General features: G+C 36.6%; 1 protein-coding gene across 1 annotated transcript in view; it reads right to left on the bottom strand.

Moving 5' to 3' along the window:
* LOC136254626 (adhesion G protein-coupled receptor L4-like) overlaps positions 1-12592 on the bottom strand; it is a 111363-nt gene that overhangs the window by 18829 nt on the left and 79942 nt on the right. Inside the window, exons 11-15 of the mRNA XM_066047370.1 lie at positions 8248-8389; positions 7919-8080; positions 2548-2608; positions 2384-2489; positions 39-91 (exon numbers count right to left, since the gene is read on the bottom strand). Coding sequence (XP_065903442.1) covers positions 39-91; positions 2384-2489; positions 2548-2608; positions 7919-8080; positions 8248-8389 — 524 coding nt within the window. The remainder of the gene's footprint in view (positions 1-38; positions 92-2383; positions 2490-2547; positions 2609-7918; positions 8081-8247; positions 8390-12592) is intronic.

Here is a 12592-nt window from a genome sequence, read left to right as displayed (position 1 = left end):
CAATGAATTAGAAAATACACATTATGCAATTAGCTTACTTTGATATTTTGAAAAATGCACAGCGAGGATTAAACCTTGAAGTATTTCCTGGCTAAAATTGAGAAAAAAATGACAACATGATTTACCTACATCATAGGTAGACATATATGCATCTACAGTGATCAATACAAGTTGTGGAGCATTTGTATAGCTACAAATTTATTTAGCCTATTTTTAATCTACTGTGTCCACATGATTCTTCTACAAAATTCGTGGCTGCAAAATCTAAGTATAATTCCCCCTCTACCTAGATAATGATTTATTTATTTGAAGGGTTATGCATTAATGTAATCTGCATGCCTGTGTGTTGATAAACCTCTACTCATCAATGTGACTGATTACAGTATACAGTCTGTACATGCGACCAAATATTCATCAGTATGTATTGTTGACTTAAAACATTTTCTGTAAAAATAATGAATTCCTCCGTAAATCCGTGTTTGCTTTTTAACTATTCTAATAATTTCTGTCCACTTTTTATAGGTTTTTAACCATCACTAATGTAATAAATTGGTGAGAGTATCCAGCTTGTTCAGTGTTTAGTCTTCAAGAAGGTTAAAAACAATGACCAGTCTAAAGAATTATTGCAGCTTCCATTATTATTGTATTGATAGTATATATTTCATGTATTATTAATGCAGCTATGTCTCGTGTTTCAATCATCAGATTAATCTGAAACATTGTAGGCGTGCACATTGTTATACAATGAATTGTATTGTATCATCTATGGCAGGTTTTCAGATGCAGTGCATATTAGCAGTTGGTCATAATCAAGGCACATGGCAGTGTGTCGTGCTGGCCAAGAAAGCTGGCATGCCAGACTGTGAGTATATTGACAGGAAGAAAGAAAACAGTTTTTCATGTGTGCATAGCTGCATGGTCCCTTCTCCAAAACATGCCATTTTTGCATTATAGCTGTTTGCCAGATAGGGTAGGCCACACAGCACATTTGATTAAATTTGCTACAGCCATTTGCGAGATATGGTAATTCACAGTTTCAATTTACTTTCTTCGTTTTTTCTTATGTGATACAGGGGCTACAGAGGCTTTGATTTATTTGTACACACTTTGCAAAAATTGCTATAAAATTTAAGGGTGTAATTTGACTGCCTCGATCTATGGTACAAATGAAGAGTATATAAATGTGAATTCATGTACTGAGGCTGTGAATCTGATGAATATCCAAGGAATTATGAGCATTTATGTATGTAAAAAGGATCAAACTTCTGTCACGCCTTCAGGGTAAATTGAGTATGGGAATAACTTAAAAATTGGTGTGTACATAGGCTGACCATCGGTGCAGTGCCTTTTGATAGTTTGAATAGCAACAGAGTTACAGCTAAAATGTTATAAAACAAAAACCAAACAAGTGTAAAATTGTATTATCGAGATACTCTAATAAAGCAGTCATTGCATTGTTAAAAAGGATGGACAAAATGTCACTAAAAACTTACTAGAATTCGAACCAGGAGACTCCATATCTTACAACGGCATCCTTAACCATTGTAACTAATACCTTGGCTGATCAAATCATTTAATTTATGAAAATTCTTGCTTATAAATAATTGTTTGTAATTTCATAGATCTACCAATACAAGTACTGCATTGTTCTAGAACATTTTATGATATGTTTTGTTAAAAGTCCTCAAAAATGTGCACTCTATTAGAGTACAGGGTGTATTATAATAATAATACCAAATGTTTTGAAGTAAATCATGCAATACAATACATTTATAAGTCTGTTTTCAATTATCATAGTGTTTGTATATATAGAAAAGAAGAAGTATGAGTAAAAAGAAGTGAGTACAGAGAATCCTTATAAGTACAAAAAGAAGTGAAATCTACAGAAAAACATCCAAGCTGTGAAAAATGGTGTGGCCTTAAAAATCCTGAGTGAAAACAACAATCAAAGGTGGTGGCCAAGAAATGGCTGCAATGCTAACAAATTTTAATAACAACTGTGTGCATTTTTTAAATTTATTAGCATTAACATTGTAGCCATTTCTTAGCCACCACCTTTACAATTTTCACTCAGGCTTTTTAAGGCCACACCATTTTTTCACAGTTTGATTGTTTTTGTGCGAATTTATTATGGAAAATGTATGTGTAGTTGATAACAAGTACCAGTGGACATTAATTCCCAATTTGCATGGATTTAAACTACAGTAGCATGCAAATGTTAAAATGAATGAGTCTATGAAACTGTGACCACAATTAATTTATAGCTGACAGCAAAAATAGATGGTGAGAACTGGGAGTTTGTAGGATCTCCCTTCACTGGGAGGAATAAACTGGTTGATACTAGGTCACTTACGCTATACAGTCAATTACAGTACATACATACCATTCCGATGTTAAATGATAATGACACAGTCTCATTTCCAAGATCTACTCTACTCAGTAGATTTGTTGATATTTGAAGGGATAAAATCAAACCTTTCAACCTTACACTATGTAAAAAAAACACATACGTTGTGTTTATTCACAGGTTATTATAATAAAACATACCTTTCATTAGTAGGTAGGTGGGGATTTCTAGCAATGCCAGTAATTATAGGAATTCTTCTTCCTACACAAAATTGAAAAAATACATAATAAACATTAATGTATTGTTGCAGTAGATTAAGGTTGTCCATTATATCTTTACAATTTGAAATGACTAAGTAATTATCCATACATAATAAAGTGTGGAGTTGGTGGAAGTAGTTGTTGCAGAATTAGAGAGTGGAAAGTTACAAGAACATTATACTAGTACAATTAAAACTTGCTAATTAAAAAGGGAGTAGAGATCTAGTGATAAAGAGTTATGAAACAAGAGATATCATGATAAATGATAGCTATGTGGAAAAATCCCTAGTTTCACTACTTGTTTTTATTTTTGGAACCCTATTTTCATGAATAATTTGCACTGGTTTGTTAAATTTTTAAACCAGGTGCACATCCACAACCAGCCAAAGACCGGCTGTGGGTGCATACCTGGCTTACTGTGTGTGTGTGTGTGTGTGTGTGTGTGTGTGTGTGTGTGTGTGTGTGTGTGTGTGTGTGTGTGTGTGTGTGTGTGTGTGTGTGTGTGTGTGTGTGTGTGTGTGTGTGTGTGTGTGTGTGTGTGTGTGTGTGTGTGTGTGTGTGTGTGTGTGTGTGTGTGTGTGTGTGTGTGTGTGTGTGTGTGTGTGTGTACCTACCTATCTATTTTTGTCCGTATGTACCCTCGTGAGCAAAAATTATTAAATGATAAAGCAGCTTGCACGTAAGAAGTAAAAGCAAAATGAAGTCTGTATTTAACTTCCACACAGGTAAACTTTGCTCTGAGGTGATTTCTTCTTGGTGGTTTGAAAAACGGGTATGGCAAGTCTTCGTATACTTCGTAAATGGTTTTCCCTTTCCGTTTTATAGACATTTAACACCTTTAAAGCAACGTTGAAGGCCTCTTAGGCTACCAGAGATACGTAGCATATCCTTCGAGTTGACATGGCGGTGTTATCCATACTTACATGAACAAAAATGAAGGGCAGCCTTGAGGCTTTGTCTAAGAACAATTTGTGTGAGAAAACATGATAGACACACTATAAGACAGTTGAGAAAATTCTACTGTGTGTAATTTGCTATTCAAAGTGGTTTGTTATACTGATTGAGGCCTATGTAATAGTTGAGGAAGAAATAGGACACAAATGAGGACTACTAAGGTAAGTCTATGATGCATGCATTGTACTATGGTTGGCAAGAAGGCAAGTCTTGGAGTGAAGACAGTATATATATAAACCCTTATTAAACAGTACGGTTGTACTGTTTAAGTAGAGATCCCTCAAAAGTGACACGCGCTGCCTTTAAAAAATATCCTAGAGACATCTTACGTAACAAGAATCACCTTTACAGAACAATATAGTCCATCTAACATTAAATACAACATTAATTAAAACACTTACAGGTGGCCGGATATAGAATTTTTTTGTAAAATCACCAAAACTAAAATTTTTGTCTGCCAGCCAGATCACAGTTGCAAGGCTGCAGGCCAAATGAAGTAGCACATGGCCTCCATTTTCACCATACTAACAAACTCACCAGTGTCACGTACCTTTTGTGGTTCTAACAAGTGTGTGCCCTTTGTCCCTTGTCTTTCGTTTTATCTTCAATCAGGATGGTCTTTATTCTTTTTCATGCAGTGAAACCATATTGAGGCATTAATTTTCCCTATCAACACTTTCCATGATCAGCACATTTAGACACTGCAAACTATTTAAGTACTTATGCTCCGTAGATATCCTAGATATCCGTAACTTCATGATAGATTCAAAATCACACCTATTAACACGATATTGGTTTATTAAAAATAATCAAGGACCAAGATCACACCTATTAACAATCTATTTACTTGATCATAATGAGTTATTATTAGTCTAGCTGTATTCATAATGCTAGCACAGTGAAAATATGAAATAGTGACACACACCCTGATAGGTGAAAGACTGACTCAAGATACTCTAATACAGCAGTCACCCTAATAGAACAGTCACACATGTGTAACCATGTACTATATCAAAAAAACCAAACAAACTAGTATATTAAAAATTAGTTTAAGGGATCCAAGTGATAAAAAGTAGAGATGAATAATGGTGGCTATTACAGCATGGGAAAATTCCTACATTGACATGTTATTATGATGGTAGTTATTACAGCATAATTTGGTGGGAATTCCCTATATTGACTTGGTCTGAAAATCTCTACATTGGTATGTTATATAACATTCCAAAGGAGGGATTTTCCCACTGAGCTATATAACATGCCAATGTAGGGATTTTTCCACTGAGCTATGATGAAATAGCTACCATCATTTTATTCAATGTCTTCAGAGCAACCCTACAAGCTGCTATAGAATTTTATTTTACTGAATTTTCTAGTAACTGACTGCCTAACCAACTATCAAACTAACTGATGCCTTCAACTGTGGACTAGTATATTAAAAATTGTTAATTTATGAAGTAGGAATCCAAGCAATAAAAGGTAGGGAAACGAGATGAATGATGGTAGCTATTACAGCTTAGCTTGGTGGGAAAATCCATGCATTGGCATGTTATATATAGCTCAGTGGGAAAATTCCTACAAATTATATAAAATGCCAATGTAGGAATTTTCTTACTGAGCTATATATGCTGTAATAGCTACCACCATTCATCTCTTGTTTCCCTACTTTTTATTGCTTGGATCCCTACTTCATAAATTAAGTGTAGGTTATTGCACAAATCGAGATATCTTTGTTATTTTTTTAGAAACCTGAGGAATGGCACAATAATCACTGAGGGTGAAGCCCAAGGTGATTAAGGTCTCTAAAATAGTGAAGATACCATGGATTTGGGCGATAACCAATTTAGACTCAGTATGGCTCGTACGGCTCTGGTCACTGCCAATAATGGCTGCTTCCTGATCGAATTAGTGTTAGAACAACTCACTGGTAGGCTTCCTAGATGAATACAATCATCTCTATTATCCAGCGATTTTTCTTCACACTCTAGTGATGATTTCTGCTGGTTGTTGTGACTGGAATCCAGCTATTCATGTGACGTAGGTGACAAAAAATTTGTCACAGGTATCTAACCAGTTTAGATACCTACCTGCGGGTATCCACTGGATTTTAAATACCTCATTAATGACCAAACTTCAAAGCATACTATGCGTACCATAGTCTAATAATTTTTATATACTAGTGCATAGTTGAATGCATCAGTTAGTTTAATAGTTGGTTAGGCAATCGGTTACTAGAAAATAAAATAAAATTTTATAGCAGCTTGTAGGGTGGCTCTGAAGACGTTTATGGGCTAGATCATGCCTAACCAATACTACCAAACTGATATGGAGGCTGGTGATGCTTTGACAAAAAAAGCTCAAATCTCCATGACCCCTATTACACAGTACTGTACGACAGAGTAAGCAATTCAAATATTTTTATGACACTAATATACTCATCTAAGGAAAGTGTCAACACAAAAACCTAATATTGTACCTTGGCATGGTTTCTTTGTATAAAGAAAAGACAACTATGCAATTGAAGATAAAAGGCAAGACAAACTGCAGAAAACAGACACTTGTTGAAACCAGAAAAGACATATGCCACTTGTGTGTTTCTTACTGTGAGGCTGTTTGCTGCCTTTCTTGGCCTCTAGCATTGTGACTGTGGGCATGAAGGCACATTGGCAGGCAGGCAGGTGTGCAGGCCAGGCAGGCAGGCAGGTGTGCAGGCCAGGCAGGCAGGCAGGTGTGCAGGCCAGGCAGGCAGGCAGGCGGGTGGGCTGGCACACTGACCAGAGATTGGGTTTTGATGATTTTTTAAAATTCAATATTCAATTCTCAGTGTTTGTGTTGTTTTTTAGTGTGGATTTGATGGTATATGCGTTATATAAGACTTTTCCTTAAAGGAATTTTTGTGGCATGTGATATTTCCATATTGCTTTATAGCAGGAGCATTATCAGGTATGCTCAAAAGCCATAATTGGACACTTTCAGCAGCCCCAATTTTATCCAATTTTGGCAGAAATCATTCCAGCCACTTTTGGCAAATAATATTATTGCCAATTTTGGCTACATGTTATTGCCAACTTTGCAAAGTTATTATTGCCAATTTTGGCAACATAAAAATCACAAAATTAAGTTTGTTTATTACTGCTTATATAATGTATTTAAAAGCATTTACTTGTGGGAATGAATATCTCATGAAAGCCAAAACAGCTATAATTGGACACATTCAGTAGACCCACTTTTAGCCACTTTCGGCAAAAATCATTGCAGCCACTTTTTGTAAATAATGCTACTGCCAATTCTGGCAATAATATTACTGCCAAAATTGGCAATAAGCATTGCAGCCACTTTTGGCAAATAATACTATTGCCAATTTTGGCTTCACATTATTGCCAATTTTGCCAAGTTACGTATTTTTGCCAATTCATCATTGCCAAAGGTTTGTTTGATGCTGCTTATATAATGTATTTAAAAACGTTTACTTGTGGGAATGAATATCCCATGAAAGCCAAATCAGAAAGAAACTCTTCTATCAAGTTTAAGCGGATATTACCTGCACTAGAAAGGTAGGCTTTGAAATCTTCATCTGGTTACCACAACCAAAATTAGCAAAAAAATATTCTTCCAACTTTGGAAATTATGGTATATTAAAACCAACAACTAAAAAGTTTATGAGCTGCTATAAAAGGATTGCTAAAACTAACCAAAAGTGGAAAACTTCAATATTGAAAGTTGCTAGGATAGGCTTAATGTTGCCAGTATTGGTAATCTTAAGCCTTTTCACTTGTACGCCAGACATTTCCATTGCTGAAAGCTTCAAGGATTGGCCAAAATTGGCTAATCCTGAGGGTTGCCAAAACTGGCAACTCTCAGGTGCTGGCAACTTCTGCTGTCCAAAAGTTGCCAATTTTGGCAAATTTTGGACTTGCCAAAAACTACCAGGATTGGTACCAGAACATACCTCGCATTTTGGTTGGTGCCATTATCTTGGCAGAACCCTACCAAACAGTACTATCATACTGTTTGTCTTTTCACATTATGAATACCCAACTAATTTGATTGAAATATGTAACTGGATTTGCGAAAAGGGGTCTTCCATACACATCCAATTTATGAATTTTGACAATTCATAACTTGAGATTGGTAAAAAAATATTGACTTTAAATTTGGTCAGACGTGAGCACCAACATAGGTTAACAGGTGGAGAAAATTACAGGTTTGTGTCTTGCTTGACAACTAAGTTCTGGTATTCCAAGTTCATAGAATTGGATGTGTGTGGAAGACCCCTTTTCACAAATCCAGTCACATAATTATATAGTTTACTACTATGTAGATCAATAATACACACATTATCTGTTTCTGCAGATCATACCTTCTTCATCATTCCTCTTCAAAATCACAGCACTTGGTATTTTGTATGATAATGACATGTCACCAAACTTCGCAAAAGAACTGTTAGATGCGTTTGATGGACCGAATTCTATATCACCAATACTCATCAGATATTCATGTGCAGGAACCAGTGCTGAAATGACTAAAAACAAACCACACCAATTATGAATGCACAAAAATCAAAGGCAATATATAGCATGATAGAGCTAGACGTAAAGTTTAATTTAGTGAGAGGGATGTGTAAATCTCAATCATACTACGATACTACACAACAAACTATGCATAATGAAGTAGTAATACATTACTAACCAACATTGTTGTTGTTTCCCTCAATACTTTTCATCACAGTCTCATTAGTATCAGTACTCAGAATATTGCTCAGCAGTACACCAACTTCTTCGGTGCTTACAAGTAATTGCTCACCAACAGTTTTTTGTGCTTCTGTATCATTCTAAAGTGAACACCATTCTACAATCATTAATTCCTTATACATATGTAAGTTCATAGACAGTAAATGGAAGCAGACAGATAGGCAAGCAGACAGACAGACAGGCAGGCAAGGTAGACAAGGCAGGCAAGGCAGACCTAAAATTGGGTTTTAAGCAATTGCTAAAAAAATTCAACAGGCACTCTTCTGTAAGCATTTTCTTGTTTTTTAATGTTGGATTTAATGCTAGAAGTACTAAGACTATTTCGTAAAGGTGATTTTTGTCACATATGATTTGATGGTTTTTTACAGCAGCATTTAGGTTGGTGCCATGCTAAAACCCTACTAAATAGTACTACCATATATGACTGACTGAGTGAAAATCGGTCATTTTCACACATTCCTCAAATTCCATTTTATTGCTTCTCTTTTATCTGTGGTAAAAGTGGAATAAACAATCAAGGTTTCAGTCTTACGTATATGTGACCGAATTTTGGAAAACTGTTGATATAATACGCACAATAGTACTTTTGTAATAAAACGCATTTAAAAACTATGGATAAAAAATGCAAGCTCCAGAAAAAAAATTACACAAGTTTTTATTGCCTCCCTAGTGGGCGAATTAAGCCTCAAATGGATAAATCCTGGACATCATCAAGTTCGCCTGTTCATAGGGAGTACAAAAATCTTTGTTTCATCACCATACATCGAAGGATTTCAAAGTTACAGACATTTGTTCATGTTGCTGTGATGAAAGAATTTACCGACGATCATTTTTCAGTGATTTTGGCTTCCGTCTCGAACACAGAAGCAGGCCTGGGGCAAAAACTATACCTTAATGGATGCACAAATACATGGCGAACATAATGAGTGAATATACAATTCCGTACGCTGTTGTATCAGTAAGTTATGATGGTTCATGTAAGTGCCTGTAGATTCTTTTCTCGATAGTTTCTGTACATATCAATTTATTTATTTGCTAGTCCAGCTGTCTAGTGCTGTATATCCAATGCTGTTTAACATATGAAGCTGAAACTTAGCTAGTGCATTCCTCTGTCCCTGTAGAAAACAAAGAACAAACAAATGCAGTTTGACAATTGTGCGGATATCGACGGTTTTCTAAAATTACGTCACATATTATGATGAACGGTCTTCGAGTTATAGTGCTAGGTGGTTGGAAATATATGGCAAATAAATCACAAGTGCTTATTTAATCAATCACACCTCAAGACTGAAATAATTGCATTACAAAGACAGAATCTGGCTCACTCTGATCACCATAAAGTGGTAAATCAACCAATGCATAGTGCTTTCCCTGTATCTTATCATTCCAACAGAAAATAATGATAGTACAGTAAAACCTCACTTAGAAAATGGTATGCATAATATGCTTTGATCTTTGGAGGATAATGAGGTCTTTAAAATCCACTAAGAGACCTGCTAGCAGGTACTTAAAATGGTTAGAAATCGACTAGCAGAAAAGACCTCAAGCATCGCAAATCTCACTTTCGGTCATTGATTTGCAATGCTCCCTCCAAGCATAATCAGGCGGATAGCCTGCAGTACGTGACCAGTCACCCAGGCCAACATGTGGTTAACCACTCTGTTCATTTTGTAGGCATACCTAAAAGAATTCGATTATGGGAGATGCCTGTACGATCTAGTGTTGTCTGTACGTTTGTCACGATGAATGGAAAAATCCAAAAATATCACGGACAATTCTGTTAAGCGACCATCTGTTTTTAGAGTGTTTTATGGCTGTTATCGTTGTTTATTGAACTATGGATGGACTTTACCAAGACCTAACTAGGTAAGCTTCCTTGTAGAATGTTATTTTTCAGTACGTGTAATGTGGTGTGGTCCATATTAGAAACCGTGCCTGTTCTTCGTGCTACTGTGTAACTGATCTCTCTATAGTGTAACTTGTTTGTAGCTAAACTCTCTACAGGGTGGTTTCTTTGTAGCCGATCTCTCTACAGGATGACTTGTTTCTAGCTGATCTCTCTACAGGGTGACTTGTTTCTAGCTGATCTCTGGATGACTTGTTTCTAGCTAATCTCTCTACACGGTGACTTGTTTCTAGCTGAACTCTCTATCAAGACACACGATAGTGTGTCGTGCGGCCCAAGAAGCCGGCGCGCCACACCGTGAGTATATTAACAGGAAGAAAGAAAACGCAATTTTCACACCTATGTAGCTCTGTGATCCCTTATCCGATTGGAACCAAATTTGCTAGAGAAATTGCCGCCCAGTTAGGGGAGTCTACATACAAAATTTGAAGAAAATCGCTCCAGCCATTTCCGAGATACGAGCGAACAAAATTTTGTTTTAATTTCTTCGTTTTTTTCTTCTTCATCTTCATTTCGCACACTTGGCAAAATTCGCCATAAAACACGAATTCGTACTCGGATTGGGCTGAAATCTGGCACACCTAAAGGGCTCATTAAGGAGGATCTCCGTACAACCTTTGGTAGGAATCCGATGAACATTCACGGAGTTATTACCGATTATTTGCGTAAAATAAGGTCGAAGGTCTGTCACGCCTACAGGGTAAACCCCTTGGAGGAATCAGTTGAAAATTGATATGTAGATGGAGCAACCATCGTAGGAGTACCTTTTTGTGGTTTGAAAGGAATCGGGATAAAGACCATGGAGATATGACACAAAACCCAACCTGTGTCAAAATTACGCGATCGATTTTTATGAATAAAAAAACTATTAGTTTTCGTGTCTACCAGGCAAACCGCTTAGAGCAACGAGCTGAAAATCAGTATGTAGCTGGAATACTCATCATAGAAAGTTCTTGCAGTAGTACAGAAGAATCGGATTACAAATCACTGAGTTATGATTCGAAAGGCAACTACATGCAGCAAATGCGAGATCGAGATACTCTAATAGAACAGTCATCCTAATAAAGCATTCAGCTGCATGTATAATTTACTCAGTTATATTACATTGCAAGCTATTCTGTAGGGAATTCAGCTACAAACAAGTCACCCTGTAGTCAGATCAGCTAGAAGAAGGTACCTAATAGAGAGTTCAGCTACAAAGAAGCCATCATGTAGAGAGTTCAGCTCAAATAAATCACCCTGTAGAGAATTCAACTACGAACAAATTGCCCTGTAGAGAGATCAGCTAGAAGAAGTTACCTTGTAGAGAGTTCAGTTACAAAGAAACAATCATGCAAAGAGTTTAGCTGCAAACAAATCACCCAGTAGAAAGTTCCGCTATGAACAGATCACACTATAGAGAGTTCAGTTAGAAACAAGTCATCCTGTAGAGAGATCAGCTAGAAGAAGTCACATTGTAGAGAGTTCAGTTACAAAGAAACAATCATGCAAAGAGTTCAGCTACAAACAAATCACCCTGTAGAGAGTTCAGCTAGAAACAAGTCACCTTGTAGAGAGATCAGCTAGAAACAAGTCACCCTGTAGAGAGTTCAGCTAGAAGAAGTTACATTGTAGAGAGTTCAGCTACAAAGAAACTACCATGTAGAGAGTTCAGCTGCAAACAAATTGCCCTGTAGAGAATTCAGCTACAAACAAATCACCCTGTAGAAAGATCATCTAGAAGAAGTTACCTTGTAGAGAGTTTAGCTACAAACAAATCACCCTGTAGAGGATTCAGCTACAAACAAGTCACACTGTAGAGAGTTCAGCTAGAAGAAGTTACATTGTAGAGAGTTCAGCTACAAACAAATCACCCTGTAGAGAGTTCAGCTAGAAACAAGTTACACTGTAGAGAGTTCGGCTAGAAGAAGTTACATTGTAGAGAGTTCAGCTACAAAGAAACTACCATGTAGAGAGTTCAGCTGCAAACAAATTGCCCTGTAGAGAATTCAGCTACAAACAAGTCACACTGTAGAGAGTTCAGCTAGAAGAAGTTACATTGTAGAGAGTTCAGCTACAAAGAAACTACCATGTAGAGAGTTCAGCTGCAAACAAATTGCCCTGTAGAGAATTCAGCTACAAACAAATCACCCTGTAGAAAGATCATCTAGAAGAAATTACCTTGTAGAGAGTTCAGCTACAAACAAATCACCCGTAGAGAGTTCAGCTAGAAACAAGTTACCCTGTAGAGAGTTCAGCTAGAAGAAGTTACATTGTAGAGAGTTCAGCTACAAAGAAACTACCATGTAGAGAGTTCAGCTGCAAACAAATTGCCCTGTAGAGAATTCAGCTACAAACAAATCACCCTGTAGAAAGATCAGCTAGAAGAAGTTACCTT

The sequence above is a fragment of the Dysidea avara genome, chromosome 4 (genome assembly GCF_963678975.1).
Source record: "Dysidea avara chromosome 4, odDysAvar1.4, whole genome shotgun sequence".
NCBI lineage: Eukaryota > Metazoa > Porifera > Demospongiae > Dictyoceratida > Dysideidae > Dysidea > Dysidea avara.
This window is presented reverse-complemented; position numbering and strand designations above follow the sequence as displayed.